The 18,193-nt window shown below is 54.0% G+C and overlaps 1 protein-coding gene and 1 gene segment (V, D, J or C); one reads left to right on the forward strand and one right to left on the reverse strand.

Annotated features, from left to right (window-relative positions):
* Window positions 1-2,062: 2,062 nt before the first annotated feature.
* Window positions 2,063-3,472, reverse strand: LOC141933994 (T cell receptor alpha variable 26-2-like). The segment is given in 3 exon segments: window positions 2,063-2,068; window positions 2,616-2,989; window positions 3,421-3,472. Coding segments are annotated over 3 exon segments (432 nt in total).
* A 3,312-nt stretch (window positions 3,473-6,784) lies between these two features.
* LOC141934409 (feather keratin Cos1-2-like) lies at window positions 6,785-7,424 on the forward strand. Its single transcript, XM_074849822.1, has one exon. The coding sequence runs from the start codon at window positions 7,119-7,121 to the stop codon at window positions 7,422-7,424; it is 306 nt and encodes a 101-aa protein (XP_074705923.1). The 5' UTR covers window positions 6,785-7,118.
* Window positions 7,425-18,193: the final 10,769 nt, after the last annotated feature.

The following is an 18,193-nucleotide window of genomic DNA, read 5'->3' on the forward strand; positions in this document are numbered from 1 at the left end:
GGAGCAGTCTGTTCCTGAAGGACTGCACCCGGTGGAAACCACCCACGCTGGAGCAGTTCATGAAGAACTGCAGCCCATGGGAGGACCTGTGTTGGAGAGGTCCCTGAAGGACTGTCTGCCATGGGGGGGACCCCACGCTGGAGGTGGGGAAGAGTGTGAGAAGGAAGGAGCAGCAGGGAAACTGTGCTATGAACTGACCGCACCCCCCATTCCCCATTCCTCTGTGCCACTTGGGGGGAGTGTTGCATTTAAGGTAATGAATTAATTTGGTAAGAGATGAATCCCCTTGTGTTCTAGCTGGTCCTCAGAGATTGCAGGGGCCAGGGGTGCCTGGATTGATCTCTTAATAGCTATGCCAATTATGGCTGTAACTAGAGGCCGGACACCAGGTGCACGAACAGCCCATGTGCTGTAGGTCCGGTTGCGTTCAAGAGAAGCCGTCGGGTTCATGAACAGTACGGTTTATTCTTATGCAACATGTACAGACTCTCTGAGAGTGCCTACGATAAATGCACAAAGTGCAGGTTGAATATATCGCACTGCACACAAAAATCGATTGCAATCACAAACACTTAATTCCTGGCTAATCTGTCGGTGTAACCAGTGGCCCAAATCTTACAAAATGCATCCCTTCTTGGGGGGGTGAAAAGCACAATCCCGTCAATCTGTCCCTGCAATTTGGTACTGGGTTCTCGTCCCTCTGAGTTAGATACAAACTTGGGGTAGTATTTATCTAAGTGTGTATGTGTGAGTGGGTGGGACCATCAAGCCATTGTTTCTTGTGTAACGACACAGCACATTCCTTGGTGCCAGGTGTGTGCTGGTTTTGTGGGAAAAGAGGAAGAATGAGAGATCAGGTCTGCAGAGTTCTGCAAAACAGTCCTTGAGAGAAGGGGAAGAGCAGGAGATAAATCTTCATATTCGTGTCAAAATTTGCATTTTTTTCGCTGTTTCACTTTTCTCACACTTCCAACAGGGAGGAAGTAGAGGAGTGGGAGTGAGATTGAGCCTGAGAAGAAGGGTGGGGTTGGGGGAAGTAATTTTTAGATTTGTTCCTATTTCTCATTACCCTACTGTGATTCAATTGGCAATAAATTCAGTTAATTTCCACAAGTTGAGTCCATTTTGTCTGTGACGGCAATGGCTGAGTGATCCGCCTGTCCTTATCTCAACCCACGAGCATTTTGTTTTCTTTTCCCCCCGTGTCAGCTTGGTGGGCACCTGGCCACCAGCCAAGGTCAGCCCAACCCCAACAGGCCAGGATGGTGCTGGCCCAGCATCACGGTACAAATGGCCAACAACCTCCTTGGTGCAGAAAGGCTGATGCAGGAGCAGAGTCACCTGGGGGGAGATGAGCACAAAGCCCACTGCCCACGCTGCCAGCGCTGGCAGGATGTAGACTTTCTTCATCATGATGGCGTTTTTCACTGAGCACTTTGCATATGGTGACATAATGATCAAAGGACATGGTTGAGGGGATCAGGAATGTACCCAGGAAGAAGTGGGAAAATGAAAGCAGGAACCACAAATGGTAGTTCTGCTGACAAGGAATGTCTCCAGCTTCTAGGGGACAATGGTGGTGTCACAGCAGATCTCCAGGTAGGAAAGCCTGCCAAAGGGGAAACACATCAGCAGACTCGGGGGCTGCTCACTCCGCACGGGGACAAGGATGAGGCTATTCCCACTAAGATGAAGAGAAAAATGGAGAAGACAAAGACAAGCAGGGCCAGGTGCCCCCTGGCGAGGTCACCCTGCTTGACTGTGTTGGTGTTTCCTTTGGGGCAACATACTGCCCTGTTTGGAAGAGCTACCCAGGCAACAGGGTGGAACCAAAGGTGTGTTCAGGTCAATCCTTTGTCTCTGTTGGTGTCAGAGGATTAAAATCAACCACTGCTGCAAGGCAAGGTAAGCAGTGTAACCCAGGTGAAGGTCTGGCCCTGCCAGGCTGGAGGAGCAGGTGGTAGACCACAGTAAAGAGAACTTGACAGAGCTCGGACGAACGTTTCTGCTTTGATGGAATGAGCCTTTGCCATGTAAAGACTGACTCCACTAGCCACTAACTCTACATCTGGGTGCATTGGTTTCTTAATTGCCCCGTTGCTAATTGGCTCCGTCGAACGTGCAGGGAGGCTGTTGGCGGTACTAACAGCCTTGGGGGAGCCCTTGGTGCATGTGCCCGGGAAGGGCAAAAGCTCTGGGACTCTGTCCCCTGGGCGAGGCATTTCTGAGGCAGAGCTGGCCGGCCGTTACAGACAGGCCCGAGGATGCCCCGTTAGGCAGCAGAGTCTGAGCCCGTCGGGAGGCAGCAAGAGAGCCTGGGGGAAAGCCCGCCCTGCCCTGCCTGCCTTGCCCAGCCCGTCTGCCTGTCCCTGGGCAGCGCTGCCCAAGCGCGGCTCTTTGGTGGCCTCGGGAGCACAGACCCGCAGCGGCCGTCAATGAGAAGAGGTGCTGAGGCCAGGCCTTGACTGCTGGGGGGGCCTGGTGGTGCCGGTGTTGGTGGCGGGGCCGGGCGGGCGGGGGAAGCGGCGCGGGGCCCGGGTCCGGGCGAGGCCGGGCGGGGCGAGGCGGCCCCGGCGGGCGGAGCGGCAGCGCCCCCTGGCGGGCCCTCCCCGGACTGTCCCCCCGCCCCCGCCGGCCCCGCCCGGCCCCGCCCGCGGCGGTTCGTGCCCGGCCGCAGCCCCGGCTCCTCTCCCCGTGTCTCTCAGCGCGCAGTAATACACCGCCGCGTCCCCGCGCCGGGGCCGGGCGAGCCACAGGGCGCTGGACCGGCGGTCTGCCGCCACCGACAGCCGCCCCGGCGGGGCCTGCAGCTCTTTGGAGCCCTCATAAGCGCTCACGAGGAATGCGGGGCCTCTGCCCGGGAGCTGACGGTACCACTGGATGTAGTCGTAAGACTGGATGTTGGGGTGGGAGCAGCTGATGGTGACGCCGGTGCCCTCGTTGGTCTCTGCCGACGGCTCCTGCTGCACCTGGGCTCTGCCCGCAGCCACTGCCGAGGAGAAAAGAAGAATCCCTTTGCTTCAGCTGAACATGTCGTGCAGCCGGAGAGGGGAGAAGGGGACACTTCACAGATGATGGGGGTGTGATCAGATAGAACAGGATGGAGAGACACTTTCCCTGATAGTGGTTGTTTGGGGACAAGAATGTATGAGGGATGTTTGGAAGGACAGTCCGAGTGAGGAAGAGGAGAACGGACCGAGCAAAAGAGATTAGCTGGGAGAGAGGGAGAGAAGGATGGATGGACGGATGGATGGATGCAGAAGTGGAGTAACAGAATACAGAAGCAAGCTAATAGAGAATGAGCTCATTGGGGGCAGAAGGGAGGACAGAGAAAGGAACAAGTTTCAAGAGGAGCAGGAGGGTCACAGGCGGGCCCCGGCCTAGCCCCCTGTCCCAGCCCCCGCCGGCAGCCCCGCGCACCCAGGAGCACCGCGGCCAGCCCCGCCAGCCCTGCGCCCCGGCCCCGCCGCATCCCTCCGCTCCGCCGCTCGCGCCTCGCTGCCCCCCGCCAGCCCCGGCTCTCTGCTCCGGCCGCGGCGCCTCCTCTCCGCCGCCTCCGCTCCTCTCGGCCGCCGCCAGCTCCGCCCCGGGGCTGAGCCCTGCGCCGGCGCCGCTCGGGGGCTCGCCCGGGCTCAGAGTGCTCAGCGGCTCTGCACCGCCACCACTTGCGCTCCCGGCAATCCCACTCTCTCCCTCCTCCAGCAAGGGCTCCCCAGCAAGAAGAAGCCTGCCCAGCGCCAGCTGCAGCCTGGGGCAGCAGCAGGGCCTTGGCCCAGCACATGCAGCAGCTTCCCAGAGCTGTCCCCGAGCTCAGCGCCTGCAAACAGCAGCCACTCACCTCCTGCCCATGGCACGGAGGAGGCTGAGAGCCTCCCTTCAGCTGCCCCTCTGCAGGCCGAGCACAATGCCTCCGAGCTGCTCTCTAGCAGAGGGGATGGGAGGCCAAGGGTGACCTGGGCGTGCAGGCTTCAGGGAGGGCAGGGGACAGGGGGAATCACAGTCACAATGTAGCTGAGCAGGGACCCGCAGAGGTTGTCTGGATCAACCCCCGCTTGCAACAGTTCCCCTTAAATCAGGCTGCTTTGGGATGGAGATTGCAGAATCTCCCAGGGAAATCCATTCCCGTTCTCATTCTTTCTCTTACGCTCTTGCTTAACTAGAGATGTGCATCTTCCATTGCCTCGACTCATGTCACAGAGGACCTCCACAGTCCAGTCCATCTTCTCTCTTTCCTTTGAACACTTATTTCCTGCACCTGCTGGCAACAATTTCTGTGGCAAAGATCAGTGTCCCGCCTGTTGCCTGTGGTTGGGTGTCATCCCCAAACTTGCAGGAAGTTCTGACCTTCGCACTGCTCATGGTGTTCACGAAACAATTGGAGTATTGATCCTCCTGCTGATCCCTGAGAAAGTCTATTAATAAGTCCATCTAGATGGGCTTTGCACCACTCGTCAACAACTGTTTGAGCCTAGTAGTCCAGACTATATTCTACCTGCATTATCATCCTCTTCCCTGACACATTTCTCACCAATCTGATCATAAAGGAATTGCAGGATTGTGTCAAAGGTCTTGCTGACTTCTAGGTAATCCCTCCCCCTGCCCTCCCGTTGTTCCACAGTGCCTTTAGCTCCTGAGAAAGCAATGAGGGTGGCCCTCAGCTACACGAGAGCCTCTTCTCAAAAGCGGCTCCACGGAGAGGGGAATCAGCCCTGGCTGAGCTCTCCCAGCAGAGCTCCCTGGCACTGATCTCCCTGAGGTCACTCAAGGGAAGGGGGGAAGCCTTGGCTGCACTGTGTCCAAGCTGGGCCTGAGCCCAGGCAGAGAAATCTTCAGGAGGGGAGATGGACTTAGAACATTTACCCACTGTACACAGTGCAGGGCAAGAAAAGGAGGTCTCAGGAGCCAGGGGCTGCACTTCAGAGCCTCTTCCCTGGACACATCTCTAGCAGGCTGGTGCCATCACCGTTCAGCTGCACTCAGGCTCCTTCTGACCCTGGCAACATGCTGCTCTGTGGTGCTGTCACGTCCCGCTCAGACGAGGGGGACAAGTAACTCAGATTCGCAAATCCCCAATGAAGCGGACAACAAGTCTCCAAGTCTAAACATTTATTAACTACCCACAATGTACTAATTGAACACACGATAGTTGGCTAAGTATATAGCAAGTTGTGGCAAGCAATATAATATGCCTTGCACTGCTTAATAGGAAAGGGAAAAGAGGGAGATAGAGGGAATGGGGAAATACAGATCACCAGTCTGGGTTTCTGCACTGCTCCTGCCGACGAGGGTTCTGGGAGGCACGGGAGACATCCGTCTTTTTCGCTGGCATCCGTCTTCTTCGCTTCACTGCACTCTCTCTCCTCGGGCCGCGCCACCCCCCCCCCCCCACTTCTTGATGTATACCCACTTTCCTTGGGTCCATCCCCTAGGTCGACCCACATACCTACGTATCCCATGTACGGGGAGGGGTGAGGTGTTTCATGGGATGATGTAATTAGCATGATCATGTTAGCCCTCGTTAGCATATTGAGGGTTGTTAACTTTAATATGCATTTCGTGGATAATGAAGCAAAGGTCATTCACCGGACAGATGGCCCTTGAAGTTTTGTCCAGGTGCACCAGAGCAGAGCCGTCCTGTCTTCACAGGGCTCCCTCCTCCAGTCCCATCTTGTGTTATTCGGGCAGCCTTATCAGCTTCGACCTCCACAGAATGCACCCTGTGACTCATAGTTTTGTCTTGCGAGTGTTTGAGGCATTTCTTTGATCAGCCTCAACTTTTGCTTTCTCAGGCTGTTTTTCTTAGTTTCTCACAGGCCTGGTTTCTTGTCTCTCACAGGTGCTCATGGACAGAGCAGAGGAGAGTGTCCCTGCCATGAGCAGCACATTCCCTCGTGATGAAGGACACACAATGACACACACACACAGGCTCATGGATACCAGCATGAAATGGTACAGGAATTCGTACTGCCACATGCATCCACACAAACAGGGCTGCTCACAAAATCACACAAGACCAGGACACACGTAGGAACACACCCAACCATGGACTCTGCTGAGGACAGCTGGGGACAAGCGCAGCAGGGCTAGAGCATTGTGGGCAAGGACAAGGCCCCAGGCATGCTCATGCCACTGTTGGTGTGTTCAGAGCCTGCACAGAGAGGGGACAAATCCAAACAGGCCAGAAATGATCCTGAGGGCAGTGTTAGGCAGGCTGGGGTCAAAACCCAGCAGCACAACACAGACAGAGGGGAGGAAACAAGAAGTGACCATCAGGTTGAGCTGAGGAGGGAAGGAAAGAGATGGACTGGACATGGCCAGGTCCTCAGGCATGGGAGCCCATTGTTAACAACAGACCAACACTTCAAACAGCCCCACCAGAGTGACCCAGACTGACATCACTTGCCTGCTCTGGAAACATCCAACGCTTGAGCTGAGTCTTCTGCCAGCACTGCTGCATTCCTGCCCTAGAAATCCTGGGGCCTTTCATCCCAGTGCTCAGAACAAGCCTTCACTGGGGAATGGGCATGGCACAAACCTGGAAATGAAAAGGAGCAGTGCAGGAAATGAAAGCACAGCCCATAGCATTAGCTGCGATGGTTTGCATTCAAGATGAGCTTGTCAGAACATTGTTACCTCTGCAAAGGTGCCTCTGGTCCTGCGGCAGTGAAGGGCAGGTATAAAAGGCAGCCCAAGTCCCTGCTCTCTCATGCACTTCTCTTGGCTCCTTCTGCTTGGGAACCAGGTGAGTCTGAAGCCCCTTCTCGTCCTCTTCCAAAGGGAGATCTGCACTTGAGAGACATCCCAGCTGATATTGCTCTGTCCTGTCCTGGGGTTTGGATCTTCTTGTCATGACAGAGGGAAATGAGGACAAGATCTGCTTACAGAGAGTCTGGGAGGCTAAGATATTTTTGATGTATGAATTAGGAGAGAGCCTCCCTGGGCCAGGCTGATCTTTGTATGGCGATGAAGACCATGTGGCTCCTGGCAGAGCTTCCATCTCCCACCTCAACAGTGGCCTTGGCTTCTTCGTAACAAGATAACCAGTCAGCTCCTCACCAAACCTTGTGCTCTGCTTCCTCCCTGCCCTCTCTCCCAGGTGCACCTCCACCCTCAGAGACATGTCCTGCTATGACCAGTGCCTGCCATGCCGGCCCTGTGGCCCGACCCCGCTGGCCAACAGCTGCAATGAGCCCTGTGTCAGGCAGTGCCAGAGCTCCACCGTCATCATCCAGCCCTCCCCCGTGGTGGTGACCCTGCCCGGCCCCATCCTCAGCTCCTTCCCACAGAACACCGTTGTGGGCTCCTCCACCTCTGCTGCCGTTGGCAGCATCCTCAGCTGTGACGGAGTGCCCATCAACTCTGGGGGCTTTGACCTCTCCTGCATTACCAGCCGCTACTGTGGCAGAAGGTGCCCCCCCTGCTAAAGGTGCTGGAAATGCCTGGAGGAGACACCTGGAGGAACTCAGAGCATGGTGCTGGGCAGAGGATCAAGATTTTGGAGGTTGTTTTCAGAATAGCTGAATCGTTTTGCCTTTCTTTCCATTTTCTTTGTTTACTGCCTCCCCTCATGCACCACAGTGACAGCTATGTAATGCCATCTATCTCATCTTCCTCCTCAGGACAGGCAGACAGACATCATGCAGGAACTTCTCTACAGCCAAGGACTGCAGTTTCTCAGCTGCCTCAAGGGCTTGCTGTGCTGCTGACCTCCCCTTCGAGTGATTTTGTTTCCATCTTTGGACTCATTAAAATTCTGCTGCATTCAAGCCTGGCCTCCATGTGGTCTTTCCCTGTGTGGACACTCCCCAGGCCTCCAAAGGAGAAGGGTGTTTCTCTGGGTGGAAGGGGGTGAGGGCACAAGGAGACCTTGCCTTGTGTCTCTGTGCACAAATGCCCAGAAAGGCAGGAGGCTCTGAGGGCTCAGCAGCCCCATCAGCTCCTGAGCAAGAGCGTTCCTCTTGCTATGGCTGGAGCTGCACTGCCTTGGCAGGGGGTTGGCTTTGGGCTCTGAAAGGTGATTTGCTTTGCAGAATGGCAAGAGTGGTAAAGAAGGGAACAGCCCTTGGAATGGCCCAGAGCTGCTACTCCACCTTCCTCTGCCCTCCACCACTCAATCTAGGGGCCATGGCCAGCACACATGCACGGGACTAGCAGGGAAAAGTCACCCATGCTGCTGAATGTCTTGAGGCTGGAAATTGGAGCTACACCTGTGGGAGCTGAGGGTAGTCAGCACAGAAATGGGGACAGAGACAGATTGTGCAGGAGAACATGAAGATCAGTGAGGACAAGGGTGCTGGGTGCACTTCCCAAGAGAGCTGTGGGTAAGCGCAGAGCTCTTGACTGCTTCATTGGTCCATCCAGAGAGTTTGTGCTCAGTAACTGACTGCCATTGTGGAGAGAGAGGACTTTATTACATGTAAATCTCATCCCTTCTGATCGGTGGAAATGTGTCTTGGCAGCCACTACTCTCTCATATGCTATTTCCTATATGAACATCCAGATACCTTGACAGCATTCTCCTGGCAAAACTGACTGCTTGGGGCTTGGATGGGCACATGCTTCACTGGGTAAAGAACTGGCTGGATGTTCAGGCCCAAAGAGTTGTGGTGAACGGAGTTAAATCCAGTTGGTGGCCAATCATGAGTGGTGTCTCCCAGGGCTGGGTTTTGGGGCCACTCCTGTTTAACATCTGTATTGATGACCTAGATGAGGGGATCGAGTGCACCCTCATAAGTTTGCAGAAGGCACCAAGTTGGGTGGGAGTGTTGATCTGCTCGAGGGTAGGGAGGCTCTGCAGAGAGATCTGGACAGGCTGGAGCGATGGGCTGAGGCCAACTGGGGGAGTTTCAATAAGGCCAAATGCCGGGTGCTGCACTTGGGCCACAACAACCCCCAGCAGCACTCCAGGCTTGGGGAGGAGTGGCTGGAGAGCTGCCAGTCAGAGAGGGACCTGGGGGTGTTGATTGACAGCCGGCTGAACATGAGCCATCAGTGTGCCCAGGTGGCCAAGAAGGCCAATGGTATCCTGGCTTGTGTCAGAAATAGCTTGGCCAGCAGGGACAGGGAAGTGATCTTACCCTTGTGCTCAGCACTGGTGAGGCCGCACCTTGATTACTGTGTTCAGTTTTGGGCCCTTCACTACAAAAAGGACATTGAATTACTTGAGCGTGTCCAAAGAAGGGCAACGAAGCTGGTGAAGGGTCATGAAATCATGTCAGCTGGTGAAGGGTCATGAAATCATGTCAGAGATGGATCTGCCTTCCTAAGAGTCACAGCAGACATCTACACCAACATTAGGACTTGGGCATTTCAAATGCGAGAAGAAATTAAGCCATAGTCCTCAATCTGCAACCATTCTCACTGACCTCAGGGTCACATCGCCAGACATCTCTCCTTCCGTCATTCCTGTTTCTTTCTTCTCACTTTCCCTTACACATTGTCTGGCCTGGCTGCACCTGGGTCCTTCAGTGTCTGCCCTGAGGCTTCTCCCAGCACCATTCTAGGATGTAGGTTTCAGACATGTGAAGAATGACACTCCAAGTACTGCAGATCCTGCCAGTTCCTGTCAAACCCTCCATTTAGTGTGAAATTTCTCCCTCTGTTCAAAAAACCCCCGATGAACCAGGGAATTCATTTCTCTACAAGCAGTGGCCCACAGTAACCACAAGACAAATGTTCATGGAGAAGTTAGTGAACTGTATTTCCAAATTTCTACTAGGCATTTCCCCTGTTCCAGAATATGTCCATTGCCTTTCACTCTATCGCTGTGCTCCAGAAGATTTTTGATAACATCTGGCCCTGCATCCCCCAGTCAAGTGTTAGAAGCATCAAAAATCTCTCTCTTAAGCTTCTCTTTGGAAGGCTGAAGAAGGCCAGTTCTCTCAGCATCCCCTCATGTCTTGTGTTACAGAGACACAGAACTGGTACGTTTGGAAGGGACCTCTGGAGTTCAGAAGCCCCACACCCCACCACAAGAAGAGTGACCTAGAGCTGGTTGCAAAGGACCATGTCCAGAGGGATTTGGAGAACCTCCAAGGATGGAGACTCAACCTCTCTGGGCATCCTGTGCCAGTGCTCCCTCACCATCACAGTGAAAAGGGGTTCCCTGGTGTTCAGACAGAGCCTCCTGTGTTTCACTTTGTGCCCAATGCCTCTTGCCTTGTCACAGGGCACCACGCAGAAGAGCCTGGTTCCACCTTCTTCATACCCTTCCTCTCGATACTTGCACAGAGTGATGAGAGCTCCTCTGAGACTTCTCTTCTCTGTGTTGAACTGTCCCAGCTCTCTCAGCTGGGATCTCCATATGATGGAAGTGGTCCCTTGTTTGACTGTCTCCAGTACAGCTGTGACACACAGTTCCAAGTGAAAACACACACACTTACACCCCCTGGAGTCACAAAAACACTGCTTATACATCAGTCCCTCCAGGTGCTGGCACAAAGTGGGAAAGGCCCCGTGACCCTTCTCCAGTGACTGGCACCAAGGTTTAAGATCCCTGTAGGCACTGGCTGTTCACCCAGTTCCTGGCACCCAGTTCTCTCTTTCACACCAGTCTCTCCAGTCACTGGTGCTCACACCTTGCAGCACTCACTCACGCTGGAAATTGAGTGAAGCTACAGAGAAGGGTGGTTAAGAAAGGATTTAATAAGGAATCAGGGGGGACTGTGGTGATCAGGCACAGGGCTTATCCCGGCAAGTGCACTGACCAGCCCCTGCTTAGGGGCAGGGACCTCCTTTTAACCTTCCTCCCCTCTGTTGTCTCCCCTTGCTCCTCTCCAGTCCCCTCTTCCCCATCACCTTTGATGCTTCCCCTAAACATTCCTTCAGAACTCTTGCCTAGTCCCACAAGAACCCCTTCAAACATCCTAAATACTAAGCTTCACCTTCAGTTTCCTTATGGCCCACCAATTGGAGGCTGAAGAGCTCTGGTCTCCCTCCTTGTCTCCCTCATCACTTCCTGAGAGACTGCTGTCATTGTGTGCCTTGATTATCACTTTCCCTTTCACTTGTCCTTCCCTTTGAATGGGAAGGGAATTTGATCAGACAGCCTTAGTGAACTGGATGCTCTCACTTTCCACAGGCCTTTACAGTGACCTCTGGTGAAGTTCCTCAGGTGAGCGAGTTACTCAAGACACTGAAAAGGCTCCTGTGCCCAGAGAAAACTGGGTCACTTGTGTGTAGGCTCACAGGAATTGTTATTCTGGAATTAATTACTTTGCACCGCCATATTCCAATATATTTATTGTTTGCTCTCCCTGGTGTCCTGCATTTCCTACAGGAATCTGAACCCTGTCTCACAGCAATTTGGGAACATCCCAGCATGAGGAACAGATCCGAATTCTACCTCCAGCTGAGATCCAAATCTTATCATTTTTACCCCATCCAGGTGGAAAGGGAACTTCTCATGTCTCTTCCAGTACCTCACAGAGGCAATTTTCTCCAGGTGCCTCACTCGCTTTGCCTCCTTCTCTTTCCCTCTGGCCCATCTTTCCCTCAGACACATCAGACACCCACGGAAGAGCAGGTCTTTATCTTAAGGCAACTTCATCAGGCCACCTTCCTCTCTGGTGTCCCAGCCTCAGCATTTGCAGCTGCAGGGCATCTGGCTCACCCCAGACACAGCCCTTTGCTGCCATGGGAGCATGTCAGGGCAGCACCTCTCCCTGTGCTCAACTGGAACTGGTCCCAGACCTCCACAGCCGCCCCACGGCGATCACCAGGGATGGGCTGGATCTTGTCCGACTCTGGGATTGTTTTGGCTTGTAAAGCGGGGAAGCCCTGCAGCTGCAGCAATAGGGATGGTCTCTAGCTTTGACTTTGTCTCTCACGAGCAGACTTTGCCTGTGAACAGGCTGAATTTCCAAAGAAGTTCCTGCAGCTTGGACCCCAAGACACCTTCTGTCTTTCCTGTAATGAGAACACAATCGATTGAACTGCTTCTGCTCAACCCACAAAAGCCCAAAAGCTCTCTGCTGTCATTAAATCCACCAGCGATGGCCGGTGTCTGATTTCCCTTCTGAGCACTGGGCTTCCAAGGACTTGCCTGGAGTTGTCAGGGGCACAGAGGCAGAGAGCTGCCTGGTGGAGTCCTGGTTCTCAGAGTGTGGGGAGAGGCTGTGCTTCCTCATGTGCATATGCACCTGCCTGTGCCTGAGGGGGCATTTGTGCCTGTGTGTTTGCCCTTGGGTGTGCATTTGCAAATGCCCATGTGAGAGTGAGTGTGTGCCCGTGTGTGTGTGAACAAGTGCCTGTCTGTGTGTGTCTGTGCAGGGGTTTGTGTACCCGGGCGTTTTTGCAGGTGAGCAAGTAAGTGTGTGTGGTGTCAGTGTGCATGTGTGTGTGTATGTGTGTGGGCATTTGTGTGTGCAGACGAGCACATATCTATCTCTGTACACGAGCTTGCACGTCTATCGACATGCAAGTGTGAGTGTGCAAGTGCGTATGAGCAACTGTGAACACTGATGTGATGACAAGTCTCGGGGCTCAATGTGTGTGTGTGTGTGTGCGCGCGCGTGTGCAGGGGTTCCTGTGCAACTGGCTGTGCATGCACATATGTTTTCATGTGTGCTGACATGTCATGGCATCATGCAATGATAGAATATCTCGAGTTGGTAGAGGCCCATAAGAATCATTGAGTGCAACTCCCTGCTCCTTGCAGGACTGCCTAAAACTAAACCATATGGCTGAGAGAATCATCCAGATGCTCCTTGAGCTCTGACACATTTGGTGCTGTGACCACTTGTGTGGGGAGCCTGTTCCAGTGACCAACCACCCTCTCAGTGAAGAACCTTTTCCTAATGTTCAGGCTGAACTTCCCTGATGCAGCTTCATTCCATTTGTTTGGGTACTGGGTTTGGGTGACAGGGTTTTTTTTTCCTGGGGAAGGGGGCTACAGCAGTGGTCCCTTTTGAGAAGTTTCTCAGAAGTTCCCCCAGCTCCAAGTCAGACGCACTCTGGGCAAGACCAAGCCTATTAGTGATGGTGATTGCACCTCTGTGATAAGTATTTAAGAAAGGAAACCTGAGAGGGGGTGAGGACATGGAGGACAAGATCCGAGGTGGAAACCTATGCAAACACCGAGATCAGTGAAAGAGGAGGAGGAAGAGGGAGAAGGTGCATAGTGAGATGGCAGGGCTGCCTTCCCTGCCACTCATGGAGGTCACTGGAGGAGCAGAGATTTGCCTCTGATGTGTGGAGGACCTCCAGGACTCTCTGGGAAGAAGCAGCCCCCGCTGTTGTAGTTTGGCACTGGGAGTACTGACGCATGTGGGGGTGACTCATGCTGGAGTATCTAGAGAAGAATGCATCCCGTGGGGAGGACTCATGCCAGAGAAAGTTTGTGGAGGGTTGTAGCCCATTGGAGGGACGCCCCGTGGAGCAGGGGGAAGAAGAGTGTAGAAGAGTGCTGCCCCCCACCTTGGAGGAAGAAGCAGGATGCTGACTGCAGCCCCCATCCCGTGTCCCTGTGCCGCTGGGGAAGAGGTAGAAATATTGGGAACAAAACTGAGACTGGAAAGAAGGGAGGGGTGGGGGGAGGTGTTTTAAGATATGGTAATGCTACTCACTGTCCCATTCTGTCTGTTAATTCTTTTCTTTTTAGTGTTTCCAGTACAGAGATGTTCCCGTTTTCTTCCCCAAGGGACCCTGTCTTCGGCTGTTACCGTTAAAGGGTGAGCGACCCCTACCTGTCCTTATCTCCATTCCTGAGCATTTTGATTCAATTTTTACCTTCCCAGCTCTCGGACGGAAGGAGTGAGTGAAAGGCTGTGTGGAGCTCAGTTGACCTCTGGGATCAAACCACAACACCTTGACCTTTTCCTTTGCATTCCATTTCCTACCACTGGTCACCAGAAAGAGATCAGCACCTCCCCTGCTGCTGCCCTCCTTGAGGAAGGTGTGGACTGTGATGAGGTCACCCCTCAGCCTTCTCTTCTCCAAGCTGAACAATCCAAGTGACCTCAGCCACTCCTCATAACTCTTGCCCTCAAGACCATCTTGGTCACCCTCCTCTGCATACACTCTAATAGTTTGATGTTTTTCTTATTCCGAGGCTCCCAAACCTGCACACAGTACTTGAGGTGGGGCCGCACCAGTGCAGAGTGGGACAATCACCTCCCTCGACTGGCTAGCTGTGCTCTGCTTGATGCACCCCAGGGCACTGTTGGCCCTTCAGGCTGCCAGGACACACTGTTGACTCACTTGTCGCTCATCCCCCAGTTTGTTTATATAACCAGGATTACCTCATCCCAGGTGGAGAATCCGGCACTTGCCCTTTTTACATTTCATGAGGCTGGAGATTTCCCGGCTCTCTAGTCTGTCCAGCTCTCTCTGCAAGGCCTCTCTACACTCCAGGCAGTCCACAGCTCCTCCTCGTTCAGTATCATCATCAAACTTACTTAAAGTACATTTGATTCCTGCCTCCAGATCATTTATAAAATCTTTGAAGAGAAATGGCCCTAAAATGGAGCCCTGGGGAACCCTGCTGCAGAGCCGTGAGAGGTATAATTGTGTGGAATTTCTGCTGTTGTAATTGTGGTGAAGGGACGAGGGGAGGAGTGTCTGTACAATGTCCACTATTGTTGGTGCTGTGATGGTGTTATTTTGATTTTGCTGTGAGTAATTCTTTTTGTTCATGTAAATGAAGTTTTTGAACATTGTAGATTGTGTGATGAATGTATATATTAATGATAATTCTAAAATATGTGATTCACAGAGCAGAGGGGTGGAATATATTGGGCTTAGGGGGAAAGGGACAGGGGTGTTGGCTGCAGGAGTGGCTTCTGTGAGGAGATGCCAGAAGCTGCCTCCCCATGTTGGACAGAGCCAGTTCCAGCCCACACTAAGACTGACCCTGCACTGACCAAAGCTGAGCCAATCAGTGACACTGGTAGCACCTCTATGATAATAAATGTAAGAATGGGGAAAAACCTGTTGCACAATATCAGTTGGGAAAGATTAGTGAGAAAAAGTGAGAAACAACTGTGCTGACACCAAGGTCAGTGAGGAAGGAGGGGGAGGAGGTGCTCCAGGTGCCAGAGCAGAGATTCCCCTGCAGCACGTGGTGAAGACCATGGTGACACAGGTTGTCCCCGTGCAGCCCATGCAGGTCCATGGTGGAGCAGATATCCACCCTGCAGCCTGCGGAGACCCCACGCCACAGCAGGCGGATGTGCCCTGAAGGAAGCTGTGACCACATAAGAGCCCGCACTGGAGCAGGTTCCAGGCAGGACCTGTAGCCCTGTGGAGAGGAGCGCACGCGGAAGCAGGTTTACTGGGAGAAACTGTGGCTCTGCAGGGGACCCTCACTGGAGCAGTCTGTTCCTGAAGGACTGCACCCGGTGGAAACCACCCACGCTGGAGCAGTTCATGAAGAACTGCAGCCCATGGGAGGACCTGTGTTGGAGAGGTCCCTGAGGGACTGTCTGCCGTGGGGGGGACCCCATGCTGGAGGAGGGGAAGGGTGTGAGGAGGAAGGAGCAGCAGGGAAACTGTGCTATGAACTGACCGCACCCCCCATTCCCCATTCCTCTGTGCCACTTGGGGGGAGTGTTGCATTTAAGGTAATGAATTAGTTTGGAAAGAGATGAATCCCCTTGTGTTCTAGCTGGTCCTCAGAGATTGGAGGGGCTAGGGGGGGCTGGACTTATCTCTTAATAGCTATGCCAATTATGGCTGTAACTAGAGGCCGGACACCAGGTGCACGAACAGCCCATGTGCTGTAGGTCCGGTTGCGTTCAAGAGAAGCCGTCGGGTTCATGAACAGTACGGTTTATTCTTATGCAACATGTACAGACTCTCTGAGAGTGCCTACGATAAATGCACAAAGTGCAGGTTGAATATATCGCACTGCACACAAAAATCGATTGCAATCACAAACACTTAATTCCTGGCTAATCTGTCGGTGTAACCAGTGGCCCAAATCTTACAAAAGGCGTCCCTTCTTGGGGGGGGTGAAAAGCACAATCCCATCAATCTGTCCCTCCTATTTGATATTTGATTCTCGTCCCTCTGAGTTAGATACAAACTCAGGGTAGTATTTATCTAAGTGTGTATGTGTGAGTGGGTGGCACCATCAAGCCATTGTTTCTTGTGTAATGGCACAGCACAATTCTTGGTGCCAGGTGTGTGCTGGTTTTGTGGGAAAAGAGGAAGAATGAGAGATCAGGTCTGCAGAGTTCTGCAAAACAGTCCTTGAGAGAAGGGGAAGAGCAGGAGATAAATCTTCATATTCGTGTCAAAATTTGCAGTTTTTTGCTGTTTTTCTTTTCCCACACTTCCAACAGGGAGGAAGTAGAGGAGTGGGAGTGAGATTGAGCCTGAGAATAAGGATGGGGTTGGGGGAAGTGGTTTTTAGATTTCTTCCTATACCTCATTACCCTACTACGATTTGACTGGTAATACATTAAATTAATTTCCCCAAGTCGAGTCCATTTTTCCTGTGATGGTAATGGCTGAGTGATCTGCCTGTCCTTATCACAACCCATAAGCCTTTTGCTTTATTTTCCCTCCGTGTCAGCTTGGTGGGCACCTGACAGGCAGCCAAGGTCAGCCCTAACCCAACAGGCCGGGATGGTGCTGGCCCAGCATCACAGTACAAATGGCAAACAACCTCCTTGGTGCAGAAAGGCTGATACAGGAGCAGAGTCACCTCGGGGGAGTTGAGCACAAAGCCCACTGCCCACGCTGCCAGCACTGGAAGGAAGTAGACTTTCTTCATCATGATGGCGTTTTTCACTGAGCAGTTTGCATATGGTGACATAATGATCAAAGGACGTGGCTGAGGGCATCAGGAATGTACCCAGGAAGAAGTGGGAAAACGAAAGCAAGAACCACAAATGGTAGTTCTGGTGACAAGGAATGTCTCCAGCTTCTAGGGGACAATGGTGGTGGCACAGCAGATCTCCAGGTAGGAAAGCCTGCCAAGAGGGAAACACATCAACATCCTCAGGGGCTGCTCACTCCCCACTGGAACAAGGATGAGGCTATTCCCACTAAGATGAGCAGAAAAATGGAGAAGACAAAGACAAGCAGGGCCAGGTGCCCCCTGGCGAGGTCACCCTGCTTGACTGTGTTGGTGTTTCCTTTGGGGCAACATACTGCCCTGTTTGGAAGAGCTACCCAGGCAAGAGGGAGGAACCAAAGGTGTGTTCAGGTCAATCCTTTGTCTCTGTTGGTGTCAGAGGAATAAGATCAAGCACTGCTGCAAGGCAAGGTAAGCAGCTTACCCCAGATGAAGGTCTGGCCCTGCCAGGGAGGAGGAACAGATGGTAGACCACAGCAAAGAGAACTTGGCAGAGCTCGGACAAACAGTTCCGATTTGTTGGAATGAGCCTTTGCCAGGCAAGGGCTGACTCCAGTAGCCACTTAGTCTACATCGGGTACTTCCTGGGTGCATTGGTTTCTTAATTGCCCCGTTGCTAATTGGCTCCGTCGAACGTGCAGGGAGGCTGTTGGCGGTACTAACAGCCCTGGGGGAGCCCTTGGTGCATGTGCCCGGGAAGGGCAAAAGCTCTGGGACTCTGTCCCCTGGGCGAGGCATTTCTGAGGCAGAGCTGGCCGGCCGTTACAGACAGGCCCGAGGATGCCCCGTTAGGCAGCAGAGTCTGAGCCCGTCGGGAGGCAGCAAGAGAGCCTGGGGGAAAGCCCGCCCTGCCCTGCCTGCCTTGCCCAGCCCGTCTGCCTGTCCCTGGGCAGCGCTGCCCAAGCGCGGCTCTTTGGTGGCCTCGGGAGCACAGACCCGCAGCGGCCGTCAATGAGAAGAGGTGCTGAGGCCAGGCCTTGACTGCTGGGGGGGCCTGGTGGTGCCGGTGTTGGTGGCGGGGCCGGGCGGGCGGGGGAAGCGGCCCGGGGCCCGGGGCCGGGCGGGGCCGGGCGGGGCGAGGCTGCCCCGGCGGGCGGAGCGGCAGCGCCCCCTGGCGGGCCCGCCCGGGACTGTCCCCCCGCCCCCGCCGGCCCCGCCCGGCCCCGCCCGCGGCGGTTCGTGCCCGGCCGCAGCCCCGGCTCCTCTCCCCGTGTCTCCCAGCGCGCAGTAATACACCGCCGCGTCCCCGCGCCGGGGCCGGGCGAGCCACAGGGCGCTGGACCGGCGGTCTGCCGCCACCGACAGCCGCCCCGGCGGGGCCTGCAGATCTTTGGAGCCCTGAAAAGAGCTCACGAGGAATGTGGGGCCTCGGCCCGGGAGCTGACGGAACCA

The sequence above is a fragment of the Strix aluco genome, chromosome 24 (assembly GCF_031877795.1).
Source record: "Strix aluco isolate bStrAlu1 chromosome 24, bStrAlu1.hap1, whole genome shotgun sequence".
NCBI classification, from domain to species: domain Eukaryota; kingdom Metazoa; phylum Chordata; class Aves; order Strigiformes; family Strigidae; genus Strix; species Strix aluco.